The 25131-nt window shown below is 44.1% G+C and overlaps 1 protein-coding gene across 1 annotated transcript in view; it reads right to left on the bottom strand.

The window, feature by feature from the left end:
• KIF5C (kinesin family member 5C) overlaps nt 1-25131 on the bottom strand; it is a 153993-nt gene that overhangs the window by 82484 nt on the left and 46378 nt on the right. The window contains exons 2-7 of the mRNA XM_043488177.1: nt 20882-20972; nt 12706-12779; nt 5874-5978; nt 1097-1145; nt 781-836; nt 21-108 (exon numbers count right to left, since the gene is read on the bottom strand). Of these exons, the coding sequence (XP_043344112.1) occupies nt 21-108; nt 781-836; nt 1097-1145; nt 5874-5978; nt 12706-12779; nt 20882-20972 (463 nt within the window). The remainder of the gene's footprint in view (nt 1-20; nt 109-780; nt 837-1096; nt 1146-5873; nt 5979-12705; nt 12780-20881; nt 20973-25131) is intronic.

Genomic DNA, 25131 nt, shown 5'->3' with positions numbered 1-25131 from the left:
AAACACCACACCGGGCTTACTTGTTACAGCCACGTGGCGGTTTGCTTTGCCTTCGTCTATCACGTCCATGACTTCCTCCGGGCTTGACACAAACCGCTCGGTGCACCCCTGCAAGACAGCCAGAGCAAGTTTGTCACTGAAAAACTGAAAACAACAAGACTTTAAAACAGCTAAACATTTTCCCGCTTCTGGAACTGCAGAGGCAGAGAAAGGACACAGTGTCAACCCAGAAACTCTTACTCCTTGCCAAGGGCTTGAATTCTACATTCAAAAGAAGTCTGAGAAACACTGGGAAACCCAGAAGTAAACCATAAAAGAAATGCCAGATTTTAAGCACATAGTCACACTTAATAGCAGGGGAGACAGAAAATAAAGAAGAAAACCAATGATGGAGAAAGAAACGGATGAAATCTTGTTTTGCCATTCAATCTCGCCACCAACTTTAATTAGATACTGAAACTGTAGACATAATGCTACGATAGGCTTCTTCCAAGTGCCAAGTATGAACAACTGTACTCAATCCCAAAGCCTCTTTAAATGTGAATAATGTCTGTTCAGTTCTCTAGTTCTTACCTCCTGTGATCTGACAGCTGGGATACACTTACACAGATACAACTGAAGAAATTAAATGCCAATTTTTTAACCAGATGAATATTAAATATAAGAAATGATTAAATATGGATATGTACTTTTTAGGTAATGTTCTGGGCATCTTAGGTAATAATTATGACAGTGATTGGAGGGAAATCAATTGCATCATCAGTCAAGATTTCCTCATACCTTTACGTACGGGACTCTATTTTTATCTTCATGAACAGCCAAGTTTGTCTTGGATACTACAGAGACGATAATTGATGACATGCAAAGAAGAAAAGAAAAGTTAAAGACCCTGTATTGGAGGAAAAATAGAAACTGTTACAGAAGATAGGCAGATCTAATCTGCAATAACTCAAGTTAAAGCTTTGACTGAGAATAAGCAGACAGCCTGAAGGCAACAGAACGTCTCTATAAATTCCTGAAGCAGAAGGGATGTAAAACATTTCAACCTCCCTGGACTTTAGTTACAGAACAAAGGACAAGAATTCAGATTACTCACCGTCAAGTAAGTCCCTGATTTTGTCCAGGTAGATCTCAAAATAGGAAACCTGATTAAAAACAAATAGATTTTGAAACAAAAATCCCACGCTGTATTTCAATAACATCATTATTAGAACTTTCAAAAGCTTTTTTTGTCATGCTATGAAGAGTAAGAAGAAGGCTACAAAATGAAGATTCAGAGTCTAGAGGGGAGAGCTCCGGCCAACCCCCCCACCTCTCAGCGGCCTCCTGCTTCCTACTTGCCAGCTTGCTCTAAGAGTCCCTGCTCAGCGGCCCAGGCCCCACCCCACCCCCACATCAGAGGTCCCTATGCTCCCAACCAGATGCTATTCACATCCTGCGCTAGTCTTACGGAAGACTCTACCTTTCACCTTAGATGAGCACCAAGTAAGCTTCTAGGCACGACAACAGCTAGAGCAGAACATGTCCTTTGCAAGTAACTGTCAAAAAGCCAGCAGGCCTCACCTTGGGCATGAGACTGACAGCCTCATCAGCCCAGCGAGGGGGCATGCTCCAAACATCCAGATGAAGAAGGTAGAGAGGCGGGGATAAGGGCAGTTGCTTAGAACTACGGAACCAGTAATAGGAAGAGAGCTGGTGACAGTGGCCAGCTTTGGGGAGTCCAGGAAGGACTTGAACAAAATGTAACTTAATAAAAGACAATTAATCAGTGAGAGGGAAAGGAAGCCTTCCAATGAATTATTCTCAAACCTCAGTCCCAGCACTGCCTGTGCCAGCATCTCACTCAGCGTTTGTTTAAATTGCCCTGAACCTACTGCAATCCTCCTCAATCAGAATCTCCAAGAATAGGATTTTGGAATCCCCTTCTAAACTCCCCAGGTGACCCTTACCCAAGGCTGACATCTGGGAACAATTCTAACTAGATATGTGATCTTGGAGATTTAATTCACCAGTAATCAAGAACCTAGACTTCAACGCTCCCATCTGTCATATGAAGCCATTGATATAAAAAATTCCCTCTAGGATTCTGTACTGATCCTACACTTGCCTTCTGCCAACCAGATCAACTTTTCCTTCCCTCAAGTTCATGGTTCCCCCCCAATTCCTCCTCCCCAGAAATCTAAACAGAGGATTGAATCAAAAAGATGTTTTCTAAAAAGCGGAAAAAATAGTTGTAAAGTTGGGATGCAATTCTACAGGTTAAACCTCACCCCTGCACCAACCAGTCTTGGCTCTGGACCAGGCGAAGTGAAGACTCCCTAGCCCAGCACTAGTCCCAACCCAGCTCAGTCCTGGTTCATTATCTTTTGTCCGTCTCAGCCTAGAACCTCCTGACTCGTTTCTCTGAGATCTGGCGTCCTGGCTTCAAACCCTGGAATCTACAGCTGAGCATCCTCGCCCTAACAACCTCTGCCTGCTTGAATGCCAGTCAAATGGCCCTGTTACTGGCTCTGTCGCAGACACACCTACCTCACCCACTGCTCCAGAAACCTCTCCCTGAGGCCACAATTCTAGGGTCTGCTTGGTCTCTAAACCTTAGACATCTCTAACCCAGTCCTTCTGCAGCCCACTCAACCCTGGCTCCAACCCACTCTGTATTTCAGAATTGTCTGGTTTTCATTAAGACTTTTCTGTTAACTCTGAGAGCTTACGCATGTGTCCTTATTTCCACAGGTAACAGAGAAAATTAATGACACCTGAAGACCACTTGTGACGTAGATATTAGCAAATCTGGCACTTAGAAACTTGTCCATATTTAATATAAGTATACAGAGAATTCTGATTTATTAATTTCTTTTTACCATAGCAGATAGTGGTTTCTTGGGAGGGGGGTGAATTTTGTTATTTCTGTCACTTCAAATACTTTGTAAGACCAGATGGAAGAAAAATAAATAAGCATTTAAAAGCATGTTCAGAAATAATGTTTAAAACCTCTGTAAGGCTCACTTTAAGGAGCAGATTTTCAATATTGTCTTAATCACACCTCTTTTTCTTGATTAAGCCTGTCACTACTCAGTTCAAAATATGGAGTAATCAATAGCAAACTTGCCTACTTAACAATTATCATCTGTGAAATAAGAGAACATGACTACAGACGCAGGACAGGACCCTAGACTATAAAATTCTGTCCTGGACATGAGCGTCATTCCCCCTTTCCTCCCTCCCTTCATGCTGGGGCTATTTTTATCTTAATAAGATTCTAATGTGAGACCCTATTTTGAGGGCAATAATTGGTTTAACATCTTACTCCAGGATTATCCCATAAGAACCCTGCAGCGGTTCAAGGTATTTAAATGCAAACAGCCTTAAAGATGCATTAAGCTCCTAAATCTTGATCCCATCAAAGCAACAAGCTTCTGCATCCTCAGATATAAAGAACTCTGGCAAGGAGGAGAAGCTGGTCAGCCAACAAAGGGAGCTATAAGGAAAAAGATCTGCCAGATGTACTTTATAAATGGGCAAATAGTTGTTGCCTTGTTTTTATATAATCTGGGGAAGGTACCACAGAAATGGGCTTCCCAGGTGTCTCTAGTGGTAAAGAACCTGCCTGTCAATGCAAGAGATATGAGACACAGGTTTGATTCCTAGGTGGGAAAGATCCCCTGGAGGAAGGCAGGGCAACCCACTCCAGTATCCTCACCTGGAGAATCCCATGGACAGAGGACCCTGGTGGGCTACAGTTCATAGGGTTTCAAAGAGTTGGACACGATGGAAGCGACTTAGCATACACACACCACAAAAATAAGTGAAGGCAGAAATTTAATATAATGGAACAGGTACTACATGTGGGGTTGGTCAGATCAGGACTGTGCTGAGGACTTGATGTCACCTGGGCCATTGCACTCTACATCTTTGAACTTCAGTTTCCTTATTTCTAAAATGATGGGCCTGGGAGATGGTGGGATGGCATCACCAACTCAATGGACATGAGTTTGAGTAAACTCCAGGAGTTGGTGATGGACAGGGAGGCCTGGCGTGCTGCAGTCCATGGGGTTGCAGTCAGACACAACTGAGCAACTGAACTGAACTGAACTGAACTGAGGCAGTTGGGTCCCAGTTTTCAAGGATCATCAGCCTCTTGGTTGATCTGCTCAAGTCCAAGTCATCTTAGAAATGCCCCCTTCTCCTCCCCATCCCCTTGTCAACCCTGTCCCTGTGATAGTCACTGTGGCAAGGACCCCACCAGCCACGTGCATCCTGGACACAGCTCATCAGACCAAGTCTGGGCCAATGGGCTCCTTCCCAGGGGAGTGAGGGACTGGAAATAAGGGGATGTGGAGCAGAAGCTGTGATGTCACCCTCTTTTCCACACACACACAAGAGGAAGATGGTCTGGAACAAGGGAAAGAAATAAAGCAAGAGGGCAGGGACAGGGACCCTAACAGGGATGGTGTTTCTTTTGGAGGTAATGAAAGTGTTCTGGAATTAACCAGTGATCCTGAAAGCATTATACAGAGCTAATTTGATGTTTCCAATTGAAGTTTGTACTTTATTACTGGTAAGTTTTTCACAAAAGATTTTTGAATAATAGGACTACCAAAAGTAGAAAGGAAAGTAGGTGTCAGAATCTGTTTTTGCTGGTAAAAGACTACAGTAAGTCTTGTAGAATGTACTTTTCAAAATTCATGTTTAATTTTGCATTTTGCCTTCTTAGTGCCTAGTTTTCTTGCTACCTTCTAGGATAAGCATGTACAAAACTTTGATTTAACTAATCATCTGTAGTCTCACCTTTCAGAGGTGATGTTACTAATATTCTTTATGGAAATCATATATTCCCCTTTCATTTAAAATGTGCTGTAAGACTTTCCATGTAACTGTCTATACACTTACTTAATAAATCTGCTTAGTATTCATTGGTGTAATAAATAATGATCGTGGTTGTACAATTTAGAAAATATACTAAGAACCATTAAATTGTACACTGTAAAAAGGTTAAATTTATGGTATGTGCACCGTATCACAATTTTCTTAAGGAAAAGCAGAGCCTGGATTTCTTACTTCTCCACAACTCCCCACCCCCACACACGCTGTCAGATGCTTTATCTACAACGACTTCCTCTATTTGCTTAAATAAGTGACTTTTAGTCACTTGCAAACAAAGGAGTTCCAATGAATATACCCCTCATACCAAATGTTAAGAATTAACAGCTATAGTTAAGAGTAGAAATCTCCCTTTTTCAGTTCAAATTTAAGCCAGAACATAGGTATGAAAAACAAAAACAAGACGGAAAAGAATTCCCTTTCTTAGCACTTCTCAGAACGTGCTCCTCCAAATGCTAATCTGTCGCCCTCCAAGGAGGGAAAAGTAGGTCCACAGTCAAAGAAGCTGGGAAATGTAGTATACCACATGTGCACTTTGTACAAGTGCATTACAGAATGGCATACTTGAGCATGGGGTAAACTTAAATTGCTCAACAAGAGCATTTTCCCAGCTAAACTGGCCACACAAGCCTTTTCCACGGCAGCCCACTGAGTAATGATACGAGGGATTGGGTTCTCCAGACACACGTTGGGAAATGCTGTCCATGCCCAATTACGGACACATCCAGTCATATCTATAGAAATCCACAGGGTAAAGGGGAGAACTCAGGCCACAATCACAATGATTCCATCCTAAAATGGGCTTTTCCTTTATCTCAATACTCCCTCGGTATTGGCCTAAGCCATTAAATAATAAATACGGCTCTGCTGACCACAGGAATGTCACTTAAAATCAATAAAATCATCTTCTATGTGCATGTAAAAAGAGGAGAGCAAAGAAACACAATTTGGGGCTCAGTTTCTTTTCTCGGGACTCAATCAATTGCACTTACCTTGATGTGGAACTCCAGGTTCTCATCCATGGAATAGATATGGTCAAAGATATCATGCGCAATCCTTGGAATGATGCCCATGAGCTGAGGGTCGTGTAGCTTCCCCTAGTGAATGAAAAACACAACATAGATATCTAAAGGGTGCTGGGTACCTGAGCACCGTGTGAGAGAGAGGAAGGACCATACCCAGGCTTCTTAAACAGGAACAGGGAGACACTTAAACAAGAACACAGACACTGCCTGCTCCCCTGGAGAGCCACCCCACAAGCCAACAGACCAACAGTTAACAGGGTAACTCAAGCCCGCGTGGGATAGCACATTTTGTCAGGCTCTGAACACCCACAATATCCCTTCCTGCTGCCACTGGGGGCAGCAGATCAGTGTATATGCAGGTAAGTGTGTGGGTAGAAGAGAGAGAGACAGCCGGAGAAGGAAGGAGGTTATATGTGTGACTGAAACACACTAAATGTGGGCGTTGGTTTGGAATGTTAACACAGAGACCAGAACCTACAAATCCAAGTTAATCTGCCTTAATGAAATCACATCAAGACCTGATAGACATAGTTTCATTCACATCATCACTGCTTAAACATTTCTAAGAACCTGATTCTGCAAATACCTGCAGTAGCACTTTAAAAAACCAATCAAGAAAATCCATTTTATCAATTTCTTTTAAAATCTATACTTCCCAGCTTTTATTGCTTCAAATATTTTGGCTGTTTCTAATATGTAAATCTGCTTATAAACTTTTTTCCCCCTCTTTCCCACTTGTCTTCATTTTACCTAATATATGGATGGATAGATGAATGTTTCTATTATCTCAATTATCACTAAATCCATTTTCAAAATCCAGAATTTGCTGCTTCAAAGACTTTCCAAAAGATACAGCATAGTACCTGAAACTAATTCCTCAAGAGGAGTTCTATAAGTGTTTAAAGCAGCAGACTTACAAAGGACCTCAGCATACAACTTCCAAAGAGCCTTCTCTACACACACACCCAAAGGAACACTTAAGTTCCACGTTGAATAACCTATCAGCTCACAAACACAGAGTTTGCATGTCAAAGCAACTGTCAGTAACTGCATACCCAGCCCACTCTGCCTTTCAGAAGTTCTAAACTCTAGGAAGACATGGAGCTGGCAGAACAGCCAATTTGCTCTCTGGTTTTCCAGGAATGCCCAACAGCCTTTATGAATTTGACTCACATACCTTTGTTCCAAATATGCCCAATACCTCAAAGATCTGCTTTGTTTTCCTCAGCCAAGTCCTCTTTTTCTTTCAGGTGACTTTCAAGCCAATATTTGAGTTACGAAAAGCAAGAAGTCACACAAACCCCGGCACTAACTACAGGCCACAAAACACTTTCCATTATGAGCTGTCCTTCAGGCACCTGATTCCTGACCGTCCATTCTGTCCAAAGCAAGGGAAAAGCTGAATTCAGACACTTCTGGCCTCTGGCAAAGCTCTCTTACCAGAAAAACAGGTACTCTCCTGGAATGCCTCATCTGCCAAGAATCCTAAATCATTTGATGTATTTCTCTTGGTTGTTTTTTTTTTTAGTTTAACTGTATACTCCCTAAAGGCAGTATGGCCAGTAAGTATTTCTTTCCAGGGCTTATGAGACTCAGTACAATATCTACTGCATGGAATTACTATAGAATCTAAGTTGAAAAGTATATATAATGGGCTGAGTGACAATAAATGTTCTTATTCAGCTCATAATCATGTTCTCATTAAGCAGTTGTAAGGGTTTATTTGACCTGAAGAGTCTGAAAACATGTTACTACCCCAGATATATCTAATGAAAACAAAGCCAAATTACTGGGCCATCACTTCTCACTGGCCATCATAAACATGTAATAAATCAGAATACTGGACCCCACCTGCTTTGGACTGCGGACTCTGCTGGCAGAAATGGTACCCACATTGAAAACACAGATCTCTATTCTATCAAATGTGACACCAATGGGCCAATATGACTCAGAAAGTCCAAAGAGCATCCTCCCCCACCACCCCCGACCTGGAGCTCTTGAATAATCCATCACAACACTTCAGCTTCTCCTCAGTGGCCCACAGCCAAAGGAGAATGATTGATAATCCAAAAATCATTTATAATTGACTCAAATCTGTTTCCCTAGATGCCTTTGCTTTCAACAGACTGATCTTCCAATTAATTCTGGGTGCATACAAGTTTTGACATCCCTTTTTTGCCTTCATCGGGGTGTGAACCAAGGCAGAATCAGGATGAGTCTGGACACTCCCTATTTTGTTTCCCTGAAGACTCAACACAAAAATCATACAAGAAGGAGCACATGTTTGTTTGGAGAAGGCCTTAATACCCCCCATTCCCATAGTGACGCAGTGATATCCAAAGCTACCAAAGGTTTAAGGGCTAGGATGCCTTCTTCTAGCTCATAAGTCCAAGAGTGCTGAGGGCCTTTATGCTCTGTAAACTGAGGATGCCAAAATAATCTGCATGTGGAGGGGTGTGTGTGTGTGTGTGTGTGTGTGTATGTGGTGTCAATGTACACAGTGTGTAGTATATGTGTTGTGTGTGAGGTATGATGTGTGTTTGTATAGTATGTGTATTTGTGTTGTGTGTGGTGTACACAGTGAGTGGGTGTGAGAGGCATGAGGATGTGTGGGGAAGGCTATCGATGTGAGGTGTGGTGAGGATGAATGTGTGTGGTGTGTGGGATATGTGTATGGTGTGGAGGTATGTATGGTGTGGTGACAATAAATGTGTGTGGTGAATATGGTGTGGAGATAGGTTGTGTTTGTGTGTGATGTGGAGGTGTGTGGAGTCTGTGGGTGGTGTGGAGGTGTGTGGGGTATGTGGTGTGGAGGTGTGTGGTGTGTGTGGTGTGGAGCTGTGTGGGGTATATGTGGTGTGTGTGCTATGGAAGAGTGTGTGGTGGAAGTGTGTGTGGTGTACGTGTGGTGCAGTGATGATAGATGTGTGTGGTGTGGAGGTGTGTGTGGTATAGTCGTGAGTGGTGTATATGTGGTGCAGTGATGATGGATTTGTGTGGTGTGTGTAGGAGACAGAGAGGTGTTCCATAAAGGCCTTCACTGCGTCTGTGTTGCAAATGAAAGGTATATGTACACAAACAAAAAACAGCCACCTCAGGCAAAAAAGGTGATAAAGAGGCAATGAGCTCTAGAAACTCAGAGAACAGAAACATCCCTTGCAGCTGGGGTGACACAGGATGGCTTCCTTGAAAGACACCAGATCTTGAGGAATGAGTATGATTAAGGACGGACGTGAGACTGTGGGCAGAGGCAAGGAAACAGGAGAAAGAGAACGGGGGAGGGACCGAGAGAGCACACTGCTGTTTGCGGAACAGTGACAAGTTTAGTCGGCTGGAGGATCAGGGATGAACTTGAGTGGACATTACCACTCCATCATCTTGTTTCTCCCAGAAAGCAAAAGAGACATTTTAATACTTGCATCCTGTATAATCTTCCTCAAATCCTGTATAATTTCCCCACTTCTGAAGGTGGCCTTCTTGGAGCACATGTGAAAGCAGACACCAGACCCAGGCCATTGGCCATGGAACAAGACTCCCTTTGTTCCAGCCCCAGTGGCCTCCTCAGCCTCCCAAGCAGGACAGAGTTTCCTGAAACACTTAAGATGGGAGAGTGGGGCCCGTCAGCACACAAGCACCAATGCACGCAGACAGGCTCGTGAAAAACCACTTGGCAGCTCCTCGCAGCAGGACAGCCCGCGCCTCCCAGGGCCTCCAGGTGTCTCTTTGGGCAGAAGGAAAAACACAGCATGTCTGCATCCGAGTCAGTGTGCAGAAGCGGGCCAGAAAGCAAGGCACGGGGCGAGAGAAGCCCTTCCCGGCCTCCCGCTCTGAACAAAGGTCCAGCCCTCTCTTCTCCGTGCAGCCAGCACCCCAGGACCCCTCTTCCAACCAGCCCCTGCACACTGCCCAGCAGAGCCCAGCCAGGGCCCAGCACTCCGAGGGTCCCCTCGGCTTAGCACCCACTGCCAAGTGTTTCCCATTTGTGCTGAAAATCCGCCTGAAATGCACCATCCTCAGAAGCTAATCTTTCCAATTTTATCTGTTTGCTCCCCTCAATAGAAGGTAATGGAATCACCACTGGGTGCCAGACCCCAAACTGGGGTTGGGGTGGGGGATTAAAATGAAAAACAGCTTTTAAATGTGACAGCTCTGTCCATTCACGGAATTAACAGTCCCTTCCCAGAGCTTTTAAAAGATCACCATGTGTAATGCTGAATATATAAAATCCTCCTTGTAGAAGGTGAGAGCCCTGCAGGGTTTTGTTGGTTTTTTTTTTTTTAATTGTATTTCAGGCCCTGGGTTTCCTGGTCTCCTACAGTGTCGACTTCAGCATGGAGCTTCCCCTTTCCTCTGTTTTCCTCTAAAATATTTCCTACCTTTTCTCCAACTATCATCCCCCTTCAGAATGAGCCAGATGCAGAGTATGTAGGGGGTGGGAAGGCACTCGGGTGGGACCCCCATCCACCCCATTCCTTCCGCCTGCAGACATAAGCATGTGACCCTCTAGAGTCACGTAAAGGAAAGCAGCTCGTTCCCAGCAACCTTTTGAAACTGACAAGGAAGGAGAGGCAAGAGATTTCAGGCAACTGTGAGAGCCGCCCGAACAGCATCCTGTTCCTTCTAGGTCCCAGGAGTCCCTCCAGACCCACAGCGCCACTCCCAGTGTGCGGGTCTTATGCAGGCAGTCACAGACACCTGCAGAGGCTCTCATTTAATACAAGGTCTCCAATTTTAGTGTGAAGGGGCTGGGGCTGGCACACCTCTTTGCCATCTCCTCACATCCACCTGTCCTTGGCCACCCACACGCAACACAAACAAAGATTCTACCCTGGGGACAGGTCTCTTGTTTGCTGGTTTACAATTAAAAATTTTGACATTTAGCAAAAACATTGTATTTATTTCTCAAAGATGAATTAATCCCAAAGCTTAAAAGGTCACTAGTGTGAGCATTTTGTAAGATTTGGGGGTGGGGGGAGGGTTTAAATATTGCATTTTTTTGGTATTATATATGGTTGGGCAAGTTTCCAAAAAACTAAGGAATGATTCCCTCATGAGAAACTGTCTCTTACTCTCTCTCTCTCTCTCTCAGGTGTTATGAAGGAGTTTCTGCCCATGGCTACTGGAGTGGGTGAAACTCAGGCAACGGATCACTGCAGTTTTTCTAGTGCCTAGCAGGTAAAGTGTCTGGGGCCCAGTAGAGAGGCAGGAGAGGGGCCAAAGCAGAAGCGTGGGGTACACCCATGCCTGTACCCCATCTCCAAGGATGTGAGATGCAGAGAAGAGAGACCAAAAGGCTCGGGTGACCAAGAACAGTCCTGCTCCACCTGGGAAAGGTGGCAAATAAGCCTGGGGCTTCCTTTAATCCGTGCAGTCTCTGAACCCCTTTGTCTCAGTGAAACGGGGGGAAGTGAGTCAACACAACAGGAATGAGGTCCCCCAGAGTCATGCCCCACACTTGAAGTCAGTGTGAGCAGAACACCAGAGCCCTGAGGATATTAGCCTCATGCCTTGGAAATCTCTTTTTCAATAGGAATGATTCATAAGCTAAACTGAGTCTGCAGTAGCCAACTCAGTGACAGTCCCAAGAGGGGACCGTAAATGAAAAAGCTAAGCTTGAAGGATTAAGGATTCATCTCACCCCGCTGCTTGTAAGATGAATTCCCCAAACTTCCTCTGTGTAGTTGCTTATAATAACCACGCTTCACCTCTCCTCACCTGTCAGGTGGGCCCAGTCTTTAGAACAATTATCCAGCCCCAAAGGTTGTTTAGGAGTCAAATCCATGGCAAAAAGCAGGAAAAGAGATAAAAGGGACCAATTTTTTTCTGCAGGCATCCTATCTGGAAAATTGCCTGGAGCCACAGAAATCCAGGGCCAACGATTACAGCTGGGGGCACACCCTCAAGGGTACAGGGGGGCCAGGGGTGTATGTTTCTGGGGAAGGATGCTAAACATTCAATCACGATGTGCATGGAGGGGACCAGGCGACCACAAGAGCTGGCCCAACACTCATGGGTCAGCCAGGGCCACCATGAGGGTACCATTTTCACAAATATTCTTTCGAAGCCCTCCTATGTGACAGCCGTGGTCTCACATACTGGCAATGTGAGTAAAAAGGTGAACAAGACAATGAACAGCTTTGTTCCAATGAAACTTACACTTCATATGATGGTGAAATTGGAACCCAGAGTTGCTAGATCATCAGAATTTTCAACCAAAATGTATAAGAATCTAAGAATTTTCAACTTAGAATTGTTTGAAATTTTCCCATTTTAAACACTGCCTTCAATTTGTAAAAAAGCAAACAAATAACAACCAAAAAACCACAGAACACTGCAGGTCATACAGAAATATGTCTGTGGGCTGAATTTGGTCCAAAAACCAGCTTCTTTCAACCTCTGACCTACAAATTTTTATTTATTCAGAAGAGACTTGCCTCCTCAGAGACTCTTTAAAGAGTAAATGATTTTCACAACAGACTTTCTCAGCAAGATTGGGATGACAGCCCAAAGAGATACTCACGCCACTGGTTAGCTTATTGTAAATAGAATTTATTATTAATATTTTCACAGAGTTATCAAAAGATGATTTTTTTAAGAATACTGAACTCCTGAGACTTTATTACTCACCACTATTTTTAAAACACCTCAAAGACACACAAAAATTGTGACACAAACATAACATCCCCTTAACCATCTCTATTGCTCAGTCAAAAAGCCACATGCACCTAACATTTTGCAGGAAGCACCACTTCCATTCAGTCATCTCAGAGACTGACGTAACAGTACCCTGAAGCCTTACCTCCATGGTGTGTGTTTTTCCTGATGAGGTCTGTCCATATGCAAAAATCGTCCCATTGTAACCCTCAAGGACATCTGCAAGCAAGAAAAAAATTAAAAGTAACTCATTACTTTGATTGCATGCCAGTGCCGGTTGCCTGTTTTAAAATTACATTTTCCAAATGGGCCATCTCATTTTTCACACAAATGATGTATTCAATTCCATTTGCATTTTAAGTAGAATTGTGAGATAAAAGCAGGAATGAGGGCCTCCACAGCCCCACAAAATAAAAATAAATGGACTCACATGCCTATGGAATATATTAATGAAGGGAGAGGCGGACACACTTTCTCCCGGTTATATCGAAATCAAAACAGATATCGAGCAGTATATTTTATTTTTAGTAGAAAGGTATTTGAATTTTCTTCTCCATGTCTTGAGATCTATCGAGGGGGGGGAGGATTATCATGCCCTGAGTCTCTGCAGTGAGGTGCACTGTTCTAAGAACTGTTCTAAGAATTTCTCTCCTGAAGATCTGCTTCAGGAGATTTGGATTGGGTTAAACCTGGCCCCAGCAGGTTCCTTGGGGAGGTTTCTTAAGAAGCTGCCCGGAGTCCATTCAGAACAGAGCTTGTCCTATTGGGAGGGACGGGGCCCCACTCCATTACTGAGACACATGGTGGCAAACCGATGAGCCTGGAAACCACCCAGGTCCTGACTCAAATGTAATGCCTCTTTTTTCCAGTGACTGTGGTAGGAAGATGGCCCTGGCCCAAAAGAATTGGGAATTTCTTTTAACTACACAAGGAGCAGGGGTTTCCCCGGTGGCTCCTCTGTAAAAAATCCATCTGCCAATGCAGAAGACGTGGGTTTGATCCCTGGGTCGGGAAGAGTCCCTGGAGGAGGAAATGACAACCCACTCTACTACTCTTGCCTGGAGAATCCCATGGACAGAGGAGCCTGGCGGGCTGCAGTCCATAAGGTCACAAAAGAGTCAGACATGCCTTGGTGACTAAAACAACACAAGGAGCAGACAGCGCTGACCCCAGACACTGCAGGCTGCTTCCGGCTCGCACAGAGATGATTGGGAGGCGGGGGCGGCGTGTGGACAGTCAGACAGACATTGCTATGAGCTGGCGATTATCTGTGCGAATTCTTTCAAAGCAGCAGAGGTGATTAAAATATATTTAGTGCTCATTTCCCTCGATCTGCTTCACCCACATAAACAGCACTGACAAGGAGGATGATGTATGATTAATATCCCCTGACCCCCTGCCTTTACATAAAGGGAGGAAGTTCGCATTCCTAAAAGCACAGAGCGGTGGGGAGAGGAGCCCTGTAAGAGGGTGTCCTCTCCAAGACCATGTACAAAGAAAAAAATCAAGCCAGGTAATCAGCTCCATCTATTTCAGGCCCTGATTAGGTTGGTTGGTTTGCTTTTTTGATCTCTCTCAGTTTTATGATGGTGGTTAGTTTCTGTTGTTTTGTTGAGTCTCCTAAAAAAAAATTTTTTAATACACATTTTACTGATCTGAGGCTTTGGAGTGTAAACTGGGATCAGAAAAGAAAGTGGGATTTTCCCTCAAGAAGCTAAAAAAAAAGAAAAATTAAATGGCAGAATTTTTTTTTTTTTATTCACAGCAGCTCTCAAGAGTTTGCGTCAAGCTATATTGAGAGAGAAAAAATGTTCACACGTATCTGACTTCTGGTAATGGTTTCCCTGGTAACAGGGGAAGCAAAAGCTTGAAGACTACAATGTAAAGGCTGGAGGTTCAAGCTTCAGTCTTCTTGAAAATGCCAATCTGCTCAGAAAAAAGGTTTCTCCGGTCAAAAACAGTAGTCAGAGTGGGAGTCAGAGCTTCTACACAACCACAAATGTGACATGCTTTCAGGGACTCGAAGAAAGAGGTCTCCATCCTTGGATGTTATCTGAAAATTCTATATGTTCACGGCACAAACACCTCCAGACAATTTCAATGCCAGCTACAATCAAAGCACCTAAGCTCCTAACTGATTAGAAATTAAACCTCTCCCCTGACCCTGAAAGGGCTTCCTTATTTTAAGTCCCTGTGGAGGAAGCACCCTGGGACCCATTAGCTCAGGCATTAGGACAGGAGGAAGGGAGCCAAGGCCAAGGTCCAGTCCCTCTGCCCCTCCTCAGAGCCGCTGGCCACCCCACACGCCCACCTGCACACAGAGGTGGCCCTGAGCAGCTGCCCCCAAGCAGCTGCCCCCGGGAAGAAACCTCAGCTCAGAGTCCGGCTCTGCTGACAGCAGAAAACCCAGTACTTGCTTCTTCCTCTGCCAGGAAGCAACAGGATGAGGGCCTCGGAATTCTACCCCATAGACATCCCCAGTCCACCCATCTAATCCACCCTCACTAAATCCTAATGAGTCAGACTGCTCACCAGACTCCCTCAGGCTAAGGACTGGGACACATACATGCAGACACATAATGCTCGTGGACAGCATCGCTTGTTTAGGGGTAGGGAGCTAAGGGCACGTGAGGCTCTTGGAGAATCCCTGACTCTTTGTTGCTGCTATGGCAACACTGTGGGCAATTGATTTTTATTTTTATTTTTTTACAAGAAAAGGAGAACACATAAAATCCCATTAGGACAAACTCCACTTAGCCTTTAAAGTGTTCAGAATCATGTAACAATTAATTCATTGTTGGAGAACCTATCTCGGTGTTCAAGGTTGAAGAGGGCTGATGTCACCCTCTATCAACTGGGTTCTGAATCAGAAGGTGATTTAAAAAGAAAACAAGAAGCTTTTCTAACCTGGTATCCTCTATTTCCTTCCAAACTCTGGGTTTGGGTGTGGGAGGGGGGGGTTCTTGTTGTTGCATCTACATTTGCTGATGAGGGGAGAGGACAGATGGAGAGGGGGGCACAGCACCAAAATGCATGTGAGGCTCCATCGCTGAGATGCGGGGAGAAGGAGGACACCTGCCAAGGACAGAAAGATGAGGGGAACAGGCCTGTGCTTGCCGCCGCTGAGCCACATCACCACCCGCCGCCTCTGCAGAAAGGGCCCACAGAGAGGCACTTTCATCATGCTGAAGGACAGGTCCTGGGCCCGAGGAAAGCATTTGTTTCAGGGTCTCTGTCATAACAGGATGACTGTTTCTGTACACCAGCCACAAAGCCAGGGACCAGCCCAGCTGGACAGAACCTTTCTTTGTGACGGGGACTGGCGTGATGTGACCTCAGCTCACACCATAGGGCCAGCGGGGCCCCACACAGCACACGTCCATCCAACGGCCAAGCAAACCCAGAAGAGAGCCCATAGTGAGCGGGAAGAGTCCTGTCATCTCCCGGGAGGAAGGCGGAGGGGAGTGGGGTCCTTGAAAACACTCTGTGTCTCCTGGTGTGGCCTCAGAGTCAAGCTGCACCCCCTAGGCTTTACCAGCTCTGAGTCTAGGTCTTGCTGAAGCAGAAGAGTTAGGTCCATCGACTGGCAGGTAAGAATTCAGGGAGGACAGAGTCATAGCTACACATCAGGGCGCCTGAGGAGGCTGTCGTGGCCTCCTGTCATCTCTCCACGTGAAACAGTGGCCCAAATGTCGCTCCAGTTGTTGTTGCTGTTTAGTTGCCCAGTTGGGTCCAACTCTTTCGTGCCCCCATGGACTGCAGCCCACCAGGCTCCTCTGTCCATGGAATTCTCCAGGCAAGAACACTGGAGTGGGTTGCCATGCCCTCCCTCCAGGGGATCTTCCCGACCCAAGGATCGCACCCACATCTCTTAAGTCTCCTGCACTGGCAAGCAGGTTCTTTACTGTCTGAGCTACCAGGGAAGCATATGTAGCACCAGAGCCTCTGGCAGAAGGGGCCAACAAGACACCCCCGCCTTGGACTCCTAAGGCTCTCGCCAGCCAACCACACAACTCAAGCAGGCTGCGCCCAGAGACTGCAGAGACCAACCTACCAAATGCCAGTGGCCAGCCAGGATGCTGGGCCCACCAACCTGGGGGCACCCACGCCACTGTGCCCAAGCAAGGGCATGCTGCGTCTTCAGAACGGAAGCGTGCCTCCTCACTGGCAGCAGCCAGGGTCACCCAGCAGCCCTGGGAACCCAGCCTCTGTTCTTTCCCTTCTTCCCTTCTCTACTCCCATTCCTCCCCCTGCCTTTCTGCAAGGTAGTCCATTTGGCCTGATGGAAAAGGAATAACTCATAAAATAAATATCCAATGCTCATTACGGGCCCACCAGAAAAGTGGGGGCAGGATAGTACAGAAAAATTCAAGTCAGACAAACTCAGGTTCAAGGCACAGCCTCACTAGTCCCTAAACCACCTGGCCAAGTTACTTCACCTCAATTTCCTCTTTAGTACAATGGGAATAATAATACTCACACATCTCATAATGTTGTAAAGATTTAAAATGCAGTAACATATGTAAAATGCATACAGGGTACCTGACAGATAACAGCAGCAAAATAGATGTAATTCTTCTTAAAAGTCATATATAATAGAATAATAAAATCAATCTGATAATATCCCTGAGCTTAAAATCCTCCAGTGGGGACTTCCCTGGCGGTCCAATGGTTAAGACTCTGCACTTCCACTGCAGGAGCTATGGGTTCAATCGCTGGTCAAGGAACTCTGGTCCCGCATGCTGTGTAACAAGGCCAAAAAAAAAAAGTTCCACAACTCTTCGCCTATAGGATAAAGTCCATCAATTTCTATCCAACTCTGGTCCTGCCTAATTTTTTTTAAAGATATTTATTTCTATTTAATAATTGTTTATTTGGCTCTTCATTGGAACACTTGGGATTTTTATTTGCAGCATGTGAACTCTTAGTTGTGGCATGTGGGACCTAGTTCCCTGGCCCCGGGATCAAACCCAGACCCCCTACATTGGGAGAGTGGAGCCTTAGCCACTGAACCACCAGGGAAGTCCCCAGCCTAACTTTTTAGGGCTTATCACTCTGCACCGTAAGCTTTAGGCTTTGGTGTTTTTGCTGTTCCTTCTTCTTGTACAGCCCTGCATATTCTATGCTCCTCAGATCCCAACCTTTCCAAAAAGCCTTCCTTAATTCTCCAATCCTCCTCCCCACTCACCAAAATTAACAGTATCAAGTGACTTTCTTCTATGCTCCCATAGCATTTTGCACACACCCATCTTAAAGCACCTAATCTCCACATGTATAATAACTATGCAAGCATCTGCTCCTTCTCTATACTCAAAAGATTTCTGCAGAGTCCTAGGTGTCTTAGTGACTTCAGTCCCTAGCAATACTTAACCATATGGCAAATACCCAGTATACTCACATTGAAGTATGAATGAAAGAAACAATCAAATGGATGCAATTTAAAGAAATTAGAACTGGAAAATAAGAAACCACCTTCTCTAGCATTGGATGATCTACATCCAGTTAATCTGGAAGGCAAATGCCAGAGATGGCTTCTGTACATGGGGACACAGTCACTCTGATTATTTCAGGAATAGTGCCCAATGACCACAGTTTTTAAATCCTAGGGCATCCATAGGAACCTTCCTATTTATCATGCTGGTACCCACAAACCCTATCACCTCTTCTAGAAGAAATGGAGAGAATTCTACACTCTTTCAGATGACATTTTGAAAAACACACCGGGCCAAGATGGGAGTGTAGGAGATGCCAGAATGCTACAATCAAATGTTTAAAATATTTTTTTTAAACCCAGTGAAGTTGAAGGGAATGCAAGGACCAAGAGAGAATAAAGCTGTCTAGTTAAAAGGAGTCTCTCTGATCTCAAAAACCATTAAGGGTTTAGATAGACTTGAAAGGAAAGCACACCAATCTACTATATTACCATGAATTGCAGAGACTTACGGGACTTATGGAAGTCATTTGATTCAAATTTTGGCCTCTAGAAAAAAAGATTCCCACTGCACCACCTTCCATTCCTGATGTAAACAAGGCTTATCGTGGCCAGGGAAACCTCAGCTGTACCTGAGTAATCTATGCCAAGCAGTTCTTTCTTATATTACCTACATTTTATCTTGCTGACACAGAAATACACAGCCACTTCCCCTCATGGCAGCTTCAGTGGATATTAAAAAAAAAAAAATTTGGTCTCCATCATGCCCCTAATAATTTCCTTTTAAGGGAGAATAAGACACTCTTTATTGCTACAAAATGAGTGTGTTGATGCTATATTTATGGTGCCCAAGAAATGTCTGTTTACTATATCATGTCAGAGCCTGATTTTATTTTAGATGGTTTTCTTTGTGACTCACTGTCTATTGGGGACTCAAGTTATCCACAGTTAGGAAGTCCACAAGAACCCCCCCAACTAGGGACTGTCCATTTCTGACATTTCATATTATAAAAAAAAAACCCAAACACTGAAAGGGACCCAAACTTATCTAGTAAATAAAAACTCAAGGGTTATTAGTATTATTTGTTAATCACAGGATTTTTAAAAAATGGAGTGCATCCATCTCTAATTACAATGTCAACTTAGAGAGGGTGGGTGTATATTTAAATAGCCCTCATGCTTAGCACAGCAAGCAGTAAATACTATTTGGTTCTGATAATGAAGGAGGAGAGAAAAAGAAGGAATTCTGGCTTGTATGTGATTACGTTAATAAAAATATAAAAGAGACTGATAATAGAGGGGAAGAAGGGCTGACTAGGAGCAAATAAGAACTACATACTCCAGAAAGAGCAAATACGTTTAGACAGAGAAGCAAAAGAGTAGAATTAGAAGACAAAATTACCACAGATACAAGCCCAAACTATTAATTCAAAAAAATCTCACATTCTGGCATATTTTTTTTCTCTTCAATTTTCTGTAATAATCTTACTGTGAAGACCTTCTAATTGAATTGATGTCTGCAACAAGAACATAAATAACCATACACCTCAGCAAGAAATGGTACATACTGACAGGCGTCTCCCACACAGGTGTCCAAGGTCAGAATGAATCTAACAGATGTAACCAGGGCTGATTTTCATGCCTTTCAAATAGTTAGGTTAGTCAGCTCAGCTTCTAAAAACAAGTGGATCTAATAGGACAAGGAGTTTGGGGTTTTGTTTTTTCACTTTTCACTCTTTAAATCTAGCACTACCTATGAAAGTGGCAGCATCAAGACATTTGAAAGCACAATTACTGCAGCATTCAAATCTGAAAGCAACGATTCAATGATGAAAAGCAAAGGAGCGGGAGATGCCCCTTCAGCTCTGTCAGCTCTGTCCAGATGGCGAGCTCCCCAAGGGCAAGCTCTGTCCTGCCCCTGATTTGAAAGGGCAAGGCAGAGAAACGTGTAAATTGCTTGGCTCCCTGCTGTTATTTTGACACAAATCCTTCAGGGCCAAGGCCAGTCCCAGAAAAAATTGATCTAAGACACAAATTCAGGCTTTAGGCTACCTACGTGGAAAAACAAATGTCAGGATCTGGGTGGGACGATAGAAAGTGGGTTAGATGAAAGTATTATTAAGGAATGCTGAGTAGTAAGAACAAGCCACTAACCAGCAAGGTAATGTGTCATCTTAGAATGCTGCAGAAAATTCCTTGATGCCCAAGAATTTCCCACCTTTAAAGCTTCTTTCTGAAGACTATATACTTTCAGAAATCATTTCTACTGACACATACACACTACTATATAGAAAAACACTAATAAAGACCTATTGTATAGCACAGGGAACTCTACTCCAAACTCTGTAATGGCCTAGATGGGAAAAGAAGCTTAAAAAGAATGGATATATGCATACTTATAACAGATTCACTTTAACCTGAAACTAACACAATATTGCAAATCAATTATACTCCAATAAAAGTAAAAGTAAAAAATTAATCTTCTTTCTGAAGAGGCAGATGCACAAAATAAATCAACCAAAAAATATACAACTTGAGCATCAGAATAGATGTTTTTCTCCTGAGGAGGTACTATAGCTTCAGCAGTATTTTAAAGCCATTACAAAAACAGTGTGACTATATCTTACCCTGCTTTTAAGCTTCTAAGTGACAGAATGACTCTGCCCAAAAGGTGGCAAAAGAAATAAAGAAATCTCCTTGGAAAGGAGGTATCGAGGAGTTAAAACCTGACATCACAGCAAATCAGGGCCAGAGCTTGCTATAATTCAGTGTTTCCAATTAGCAGGCCTCTGCTTACGGTCAAGGTACATTGATTTCTAGGCTGCAAATACCACTTAACATTTTCAATTATTCTGAAAGGCCCGGGAGAAAATAAAGAAACAGCACTTACCTTTGACAATTTGCTTTGCACACGCGTTGTAAACCTGCTCTTGAGTCGTGCTGGGAGGCAACACTCTGTCGAAGACATACGGCTTTCCTTGCTAAAAAAGAAAGACGAAAGAAAGAGAGACGTGGAAAAAACACATTAGACATTCATGAATAAAAAGCACTAATATTAGTTAGATCATAGGCACTAAATCACCAATGCTACTTGTCAAGGCAATTCCTTACCAAGATGAGGGAAATTTTATAGCATAAACGACACCTTCATTGTGCGTATGTATGCTGTACGTTGAGGTCGGAGAAATGTTGTGTTTGTTTTTTTTTTTTTACTTGAAGCACTTTTTCTGATGAAAGATAGGTTGACACATTCATTCATTTATTTAAATAAATATTTAGTTACAGAGAGCTTCTTCTGAGCCAGGCATAGACTAGATGCTAACCAAATCAGAAAACAGTCCTTCCTGGACAGCATCAGTCAAGCGTGGCAGATAGCTAATAAGCAAGAAAATAAACACACAGGAAAATGCAGAATGCCTGGGTATAAATTAATGGGACAGAAGGGACATAAGGGCCAAAGAAGACCTCTGTGAAGCAGTACCAGTTCAGTGGATCTTTAAAGGATCAGGAAGGTTGAGGCACATGAAGAACAATTGAGGCAAAGGGTGGGGCAGACAGCAAGGGGCCTGGGGTGCTCAAGGAGCTAGCACAGCGGTCTCCAACTTTTTTGGACCAGGGACCAGTTGTGTGTAAGACAGTTTTTCCATGGACCAAGGAGGCGGGGATGATTTGGGAATGATTCAACTGTATTACATTTGTCATGCACTCTATTATTATTACATCAGCTTCACTTCAGATCATCAGGCATTAGATCCAAGAGGTTGGGGTCCCCTGACCTAGAGGGTAGACAGAGGAGATGGAAAAGAAATGGGGGGCCAGTGCATGCTGGATACCTAGACAGGGTTGTAATGCACTTGGACTTTATTCACTAGAAAGACGCCATGATCAGATTTAAGAAGCTGCTCTTCCTAGCCAGATGTTATTGTTCTCTGTCCCAGATTATTCCAGTGTTTTCTTCACATGCACAGGTGGTACCTTAGCTGGGTAGACGCTTTGGAGAAGAGGGGGGCATCTATAAAGTAAGGGCTTCCCTAGTGGCTCAGATGGTAAAGAATCCACCTGCCAACACAGGAGACCCAGGTGTAATCCCTGGGTTGGGACGATCCCCTCGGAGAAGGAAATGGCAGCCCACTCCAGTATTCTTGCCTGGAGAATCCCATGGACAGAGGAGCCTGGAAGTCACAAAGAGTCGGACATGACCGAGTGCTACTAACACATACACTATAAAGTAAGTCAAGTACTTTCCCTAGGTGTGGGCTCTGGGATTTGGCCCCACGATGCTGGGCTGTGTGCGACTGAGAAGGTTCAGAGGGAAGGGAAGAGACTATGCTGTGCTGCTCCGTAAGCCCTGAGCCCCGATTCTCCGCCTCTCAGCATTCAACAGGCAACTACCGAAGTTCCTGTGCCAGGCACTGTGCCCTGGGCAGGCGGGAGGAGGACAGACAGGGCCTTCTCCCCAGAGGACCCCCATCACAACACCTCCCTTCCCACAGCCCGCTCCACCCAGGCGGCCCTTCGCCTTCACTTTCCCCAAGGACATGCAGCAGCCAGGACAGGTGCAGCGAAGGGCCCAGAGCCGCCTGCACCCTCACCCCGCACCTCCACAGGCGGCTCTGGATGCCGGGAACCACCCAAAGCCAGTCTGACACCTCAAAAAGATAACTGCTCATGGGGGATCCAAGGACAAGGCTTGTTACATCCTATAACCTTCACACAAATGGAAGCACACAAGTGTTAGACTGGCGTAATGTTTCTCTCACTCCTTTATGACTGGGAAAGCCGCACACCAGTGAGGCCCTATGTGTTACGGCCGTGTTTGAGCTTCAGCCTTTAAAAAACGAGACTGTGCCAACCAGCGAAACAAGCTACTTCCAGCCTAGTCTTAGGGGGAAAAAATGGAGAATTTTGAGGTACCATCAAACGTTGCATTTCACAAAGAGCAGAGCCAGTTGTTCTGTTACAATTATGCAATTATGCAAAGGGATTATTTCACTCATTCAATCAGTGAACCAAGTATTTGGCTTAATAATCAAGAGAATATTCCTCACCACAATCTATTGCCAATGATCAGCCCACCACATTCTTACTAGATTTACCTATTTGTAAAATTCAACTAAATGTCAGTAGGGTAAAAAGGTTTGCATAAACATTTACAGAGTTTGCCTAAGTATGTGTCATCCACTAAACCTTCTGGAAAGAAAATGCAGCGCTGCTTAATTTAAAACAAATCCATTATTCCTCCAAACTTAATGAAAGTCACCAAAATAAACTGTCTTATTTACAGCATGATTCTGTTTTAGGTTTTACAGAAAATGCACTGACACAGCAGAGAAAAGGACCTATTACAGTACACGATAAAAAATAGGACTCCCCAGTTTTGCCCTTTAAAATGTTGGTTGGGTACGTTATGCTTTCACTTTAAGAGAGGTAGAAAGCAAGAAATCTCTAACTCCTCATTTCAATAATATCACATTTATCAAGTGACAAACATATAATACAACCATTTTCCATAAGCAAAAGTTAATTCCCAAACAGAAACTGCCTTTGAGAAAAGATAAAATTTAGAAAATGATTTGCTATGAAACTTATTTTGTCAGGATCAGAGCATAAATTAGTTAAAATTGTAAACATTTCTGTGTGTCTTTTCACACACTGAGTTGGTCATAGCCTTTTATTTTAGGTGAACCTTAAAGTCGAGGAACTAGAATCTGGATTAGACTTTAGTTACTGATTATTTTCATACTGATTTATGGATAGGGTACCAGCTGTATACAGCTGTATACATTTAAGCAACAATAACAACTAACTCATCACTGTTGTTTTAGCAAAGGAACGAAAACCTCACCAATCCTGGTTGAGACTGCAGCAAAGACCCCTAGGAAACCAGAGTCTCCCTGTTTCTGAGGGAGTCTCCCCGTTTCAGAGTCTCCCACTATAGCTGAGGGTTTCAGTGGGCAGGCAGTGGGCCCAGGCTGCTTCAGCTGTACTGTTTGCATCTGCAGAACAAATTTTTGGATTTACATTTTAATATGGGTGCTGAGTGCTAACATTAGAACCTGAATGACTAGGTTGCCATTTACTCCTTCCAGAGACACTTTGTTTTCCAGGCATCTATTTAGCGCACGGTCCTCTGAGGCGTCTCTGGCTACTCTGTCCATGTCCTTTGCTGACATCTCTTCCAGACTTCTAAACGACAGGGTCTCTGGCCCCAGACCTCAGCCTTCTCTCTATAATTCAAATGAACATGTCAGCCTTCAAATCTGGCCCAAGCTCCAGATTCATACACTCAGTCACCTGCTGGATATTTCCACTTGATGTCCATTAGCCATGTCAAGCTTAACTGGCCAAAAAAAGAACGATCAGTTCAGTTCAGTTCAGTCGCTCAGTCATGTCTGACTCTTTGCAACCCCATGAACTGCAGCACACCAGGCCTCCCTGTCCATCACCAACTCCCGGAATCCACCCAAACCCATGTCCAGTCGGTGATGCCATCCAACCATCTCATCCTCTGTCATCCCCTTCTCCTCCTGCCCTCAATCTTTCCCAGCATCAGGGTCTTCTCCAATGAGTCAGCTCTTCGCATGAGGTGGCCAAAGCATTGGAGTTTCAGCTTCAGCATCAGTCCTTCCAATGAACACCCAGGACTGATCTCCTTTAGGATGGACTGGTTGGATCTCTTTGCAGTCCAAGGGACTCTCAAGAGTCTTCTCCAACACCACAGTTCAAAAGCATCAATTCTTTGGCGCTCAGCTTTCTTTATAGTCCAACTCTCACATCCATACATGACCACTGGAAAACCATAGCCTTGACTAGACGGACCTTTGTTGGCAAAGTAATGTCTCTTATTTTTAATATGCTGTCTAGGTTGGTCACAACTTTCCTTCCATCAAGAACCATCAAGCCCTCTATATCTGAATAACAATTGCACCACTAATCACCTAGTACTCAGGTCAAAATCATTTATTATGTTCCATAGATTCCATATCCAAAATACAACCCAAATTCTATCACTTCTCACTACCTGCACCACACAACCCCAGTCCATGCCATTATCGTTTCTCATCAAGACCACAGCTTTAGTCTCCTGACTGGTCTCCCTGCCTCCATTCTTGCTCCAAACAATCCAATGTTCACTTAGCA

Source organism: Cervus canadensis, chromosome 15, assembly GCF_019320065.1.
Source record: "Cervus canadensis isolate Bull #8, Minnesota chromosome 15, ASM1932006v1, whole genome shotgun sequence".
In the NCBI taxonomy this organism is placed as follows: Eukaryota; Metazoa; Chordata; class Mammalia; order Artiodactyla; family Cervidae; genus Cervus; species Cervus canadensis.
The sequence above is the reverse complement of the archived record's forward strand: the minus strand, read 5'-3'. Positions and strand labels throughout refer to the sequence as shown.